Source organism: Heterocephalus glaber, unplaced genomic scaffold (genome assembly GCF_053883595.1).
Source record: "Heterocephalus glaber isolate CG9 unplaced genomic scaffold, H.glaber_assembly_v1.0 deba00001543, whole genome shotgun sequence".
NCBI classification, from domain to species: Eukaryota; Metazoa; Chordata; class Mammalia; order Rodentia; family Bathyergidae; genus Heterocephalus; species Heterocephalus glaber.
The window spans coordinates 9786403-9790929 of record NW_028258336.1 but is presented as its reverse complement, the minus strand read 5'-3'; the positions used below and the strand labels follow the sequence as shown (position 1 = coordinate 9790929).

The 4527-nt window shown below is 40.5% G+C and overlaps 2 protein-coding genes and 1 long non-coding RNA gene across 4 annotated transcripts in view; 1 reads left to right on the top strand and 2 right to left on the bottom strand.

The window, feature by feature from the left end:
- Window positions 1-3170, bottom strand: part of LOC147824448 (uncharacterized) — an 84767-nt gene extending 81597 nt beyond the window's left edge. Inside the window, exon 1 of the mRNA XM_087189616.1 lies at window positions 2908-3170. Within this exon, the coding sequence (XP_087045742.1) occupies window positions 2908-3170 (263 nt within the window). The remainder of the gene's footprint in view (window positions 1-2907) is intronic.
- Window positions 1-4527, bottom strand: part of LOC147824446 (3',5'-cyclic-AMP phosphodiesterase 4D-like) — a 483409-nt gene that overhangs the window by 302237 nt on the left and 176645 nt on the right. The window lies entirely within an intron of this gene.
- Window positions 1-4527, top strand: part of LOC147824447 (uncharacterized) — a 12027-nt gene extending 7500 nt beyond the window's left edge. The window contains exon 2 of the long non-coding RNA XR_015442370.1: window positions 2662-4527. This is a non-coding gene — a long non-coding RNA (uncharacterized LOC147824447). The remainder of the gene's footprint in view (window positions 1-2661) is intronic.

Genomic DNA, 4527 nt, shown 5'->3' with positions numbered 1-4527 from the left:
CTGTCAAAAAGAAGACTTGATTCAGTACAAGCCTCAGTGAGGAGGTATGGGGAGAAGTTCACAGATTGGTCGACAACCAATGTTATTCTAGGAATTGAGGGTGAACCAGGTTATCATTAACATACCATGACCAAGATGGGCTAAATTAGACTTTATTCTTGGATTAGAACTGAGTCATTTTCCAGCCTCCTTTGCATTTAGATCTGGCCATAGAGGCGACCTCTATGCAGGGGCATATGAACCAAAATGATGGGTATGTTTCTAGGCTTGCCTCATAAACTCACCGATATGTCATTCTCTGTACTGTTTTCTGTGGATTCATCTGAGCTGGCAACGTGGGGAATCATGTAACAAACAGTAGCACTGGGAGATGCTAGGATCCCAGGTCCCCCAAACACCCTAAAGCAGGAAGTCTCCTCACAAAAAGCAAAAGCAAGAAATAGACTCATTGTGTCATCCACTGAGATTTGGAGAGTATTTTATGGAGTATTTTGTGGAGCAAGCTCACCTTAACTAAAACAGATGATTTCCAAAATGATTTATTTTTTCTACTACAGTGTAAATTACTTGAAAGCAAGGAATGACTTCTGGTCAAACATTGTAATCACTAAGTATAAATTAAACACTTTAACTACAGTAGGTATTAAATGTGTGCAGATTGAATGGAAGGGAATACCAGCAGCAGGAAACAATATTCTGAGCCAGGACCATATAAGACAAGTATTTCAGTAGCTCATAATATTTAATTTAGGGAGAAACAGGAGATGTGCACATGGTGATAGTAACAGCAAGTTACATAGAAGTGTGTGTGAAAGAGTTTTAAAATTTTTTTAATTCTACATAGTGCTTAGTATAAATATGAGAACACAGATAGGATGATTTGTCAAAAGATGACTGTAGATATTATGAAAGTCTTGGGGCTCATTGAAACGATACGGAAAATTTGAGATATTCTCTCCAAGGCTCTTGCTGGAGGGGTTTAGTCTAGGAGGTAAACTGTTTCCTCCTGAGTTAACTGAGAATCGATATTATAATTTTTATTTTCCACTTCCATTGCTCTCTATATGCCTCTCTGAGCTGGCTGAGACCTAATAGACCAAAATAAAATATTGGTAGAAATGGTGCTCTTGGAGTTTTTCCAAACAGCACCAGAAAAGGAAGTGCCAGAAATTTCAAAAGAAAGCTTGTTTTCGTGAGATTTCCTGCCTTCCTTACATTTCAACATGTGTAACGAGTTCAGATAACCTTTAGCTGAACTCGAGGCTGCTTCACTCAGACTAGAATCAGGTGGCTGAGTTGAGGCTTACCCATTCAGCAATGGGTACAATTTAGGAACTGTAATAATAAAGCAACTCAACCAAAAGGGACATTGGACACCAAAATTCTGGTCCTGGCTCCTTATGAACTAAAGGCAGTTTCCTGCCCTGGCGTCCAATGCCTTGTCTTGTGCCAATCCTATTCTTCACAGAATCTCTCAGTGTTAAGTCTATGCTTCTTTTTAAAATCACTGCTTGTCAGTGACAAGGATTTTCAACAATACCTTCCTCAGAGAGAAAGCATCATTTTTCCAGTAATTTTCTTAAGACTGAAAAAATCCAACATCTGTCTTATTCCTTCTATAGTGATTATATCCATCTAAATGCAGACTAATGCCATCTAGTTGTTAAAATGTGGGAGACCATAAGAACACTTCCTCAATCAGACATCTAGCTTTTTAAAATTAACATTTTGTGATTGGACGTGACTTTGAGTGTGACATGCTTTTTCTTTTGTCATCTACTTTCATCTATGACATTAATATATTCCTAGATACAGCCATGTCACTAGGTTAGATCCTGATTCTACTTTTTGTTGCTTCCTTCCATGGAGACCTATTTCTGTTTTTTTTCCATTCTAGCATACTCTTTGATTTGCTACGGAAAACCTGTATAAAAACCAGTCAATTTCTCATTTAATACACTCCTTATTTTCACTTTGTTTTGATGCTTTATCATAATTTGTACTCATGTTGTCAAACAGTGAAGGTGTGTAAAGCTCCTACTACAACCTAACATTAACCAAGCATGTACCACAGACCTCTGAGCTCAGCCTGGAAGCGCCTCTGCTCAAGTACAAACTCAAAAAAAACCCTCACACAATGACTTATTTTCATATTTAAGTTTTTTTCTAAGTGAAAAAACATCAAGAATCTTCCTGGAAAATATATGGAAGCATATGCATAAAATCACTTTATCCATTATATGGAACATTAAAATACTCATAAGAAAATAAAAATATTGAAATAATCCAAATTCAAAGAACACAACAATATTATCCAAGTACTGTGGTAGCTTGAAAGTTTTTACACAGATTTCCTAATACCTTTCTTCTTTCCTTTGGAAAGCCATGTTTGATGTTATAAATATAATAAAGTCAGTAGTGAGGAGAAGTTTTATGGGGGGACACAAATGTCCACAGAGGTACCATAAGCATCTCTACCACAAAATGGAGATTAGGCAGAAAAGTATGACTTTTCTTCCCTCCTTTCTAGTCCTTTCTTTTCTAAGCTGGTGGAGAAGCCTGGCAGAGATACTGGCTTAAGAAATCAAAGAAATTCCATTACATAGGTATGGGAGTAAAAGTGCATTCTCATTTGACATCTGGAATCCAATTTTCTTGTAGGAACTTGTAATAGCAATGGAACTTTGAAAAACACTCACCTCAACCACTTCTATTACCTATTCAAGGATTCCTGCCCCGACTTGGACATTTGTGGGACCTATTAAGGCAGATTACTTCCGATAAATCACAGGTGAGGAATGATGATGAGCCTCCCTCCCCACCCCCGAAATTAAGGGCAGCAGGAGCAAGAATCACGGAGAGGAGAACAGCTGCCATCTCGTTTCGGGGTGACCGTGCAGAGCTTACCACGTATGTGCCACAGTGAAACGCCTCTGCTTAGGGATGTTGCTGCTGAGAAGCATCCTGCGCAGGAGCCTGGGGGAATTTCTCGGAGAAATCACCGGAGAGAGCTTAGGAGAAACGGATTTCCTTGCTGCCTTGGACTTCTCGTGCTGCAACAGGTTTTCCCGCAAGGAATTCACAAGATCCTCGTTCAGCCACGGGTTTGGACCATGCGGATTATCCACTTCAGGTACTGTTAAGGTGTCCGGGCTTGTCTGCTGAGCCATTTTCCTGGTCAACTTTGTATACTCGGCAGGAATCCAGGGCAACGTGGTTGCCTGGCCTCTTTCCAGCGATTCCCTCGCTCGGGGTCCGGGAAAAGCCCAGGGAAGCAGGTTGGATCCAGCTGCTGTTAGTTCATCCGGCCTCCTGCCTCAGTCTCCCCCTGGAGACGCTGCTGGGTGTAGACCAGGCGAGCGGAAGCCTGCTCGACGTCACCCTCCTCCCAGTCCCTGCCAAGATCACTGACTGCTCGCAGGCAGAGGAACAGGGAGGGGAAGCCACGGAGCTGCTCGCTGTGCTTGTGTCAGTGCTACAAAGCAGCCTGCTAAACTATTGGAACTAATGCGCCGCAGCTGCCGAGTGACTTCTGCTTATGTACATAAAAGTCCTGGGGGGAGGGCTGAGCCATCACGAGCTGCCTGCTCGCCGTTGGGCCAGGCTTTCCATTTGCTTACTCCGGAATCCAGAGGAAAGAAAAACTTTGAACTTGACCTTCCTCTACTGCAAGGGCTATTTATCTCCCTACAGTCTACGTTGGTAAAAGAAAATTGCAAGTCCTTTTTTAAAAAAATAAGGGAAGAATAAACAAGCACTAGCTAGACACGAAGAAATACTTCCCTGTTTACTAAAGCAGTCTGATGTACCTTATAAGACAAATCTCAAGAGAATAAAATGGACTCGCCCCTCCTGTTAGAAATCCAAGAGGCTTCAAAACACTACACACTTAATATATTAAGGCTGCTGTTGTGTTCTACCAGCTTGATAATCACAAAGCTTTCAAAGCTTCAGACAACCTAAATTACATCCATGAATGGTGTTTGTGTGATCTCTTTGTATTTAAATTCATTCTCCTTCAAAGGGACAGGTTATTTTCACGAGTAGTTAAAAATTATTTTAAAGTTTCAATTAGTATGTATGTTATAAATAAGTTATATGTTCAAACATAATAGATCTAGCTTTTCATAATTCCTTTGCTTGTAGAGTAATTAATTTGCGATGAATAGAGCTTCAACAAACTTATTCAGAGGAGGATTAAAACAAAAAAATTATTTTGTTACTGGAAAAAAGTAAACATGTTGTAACAAACAAGTCAAGCAAGCAAGTAGGAAAGCCAGCCAAGTGTCATCGTGTGGACTCTAGTAGTGCAGACAGGACGGCGACATTGGAAAAGAACCAAGCCTTTCAGCAGGGTGTCCACAGCAGCCTAGTGATGCAACAGACCGTTTAGGAATGAAATCAGATCACAGTTCTCAGGATCTAAGACTATTTTACATGACAACTGGAAGAGTCTGGGTCAATAATTTTGGGGGGTGGAGAGGTGGGGGAGTTTCTATGATTACTATTAAAACAATTTTAAAGTTT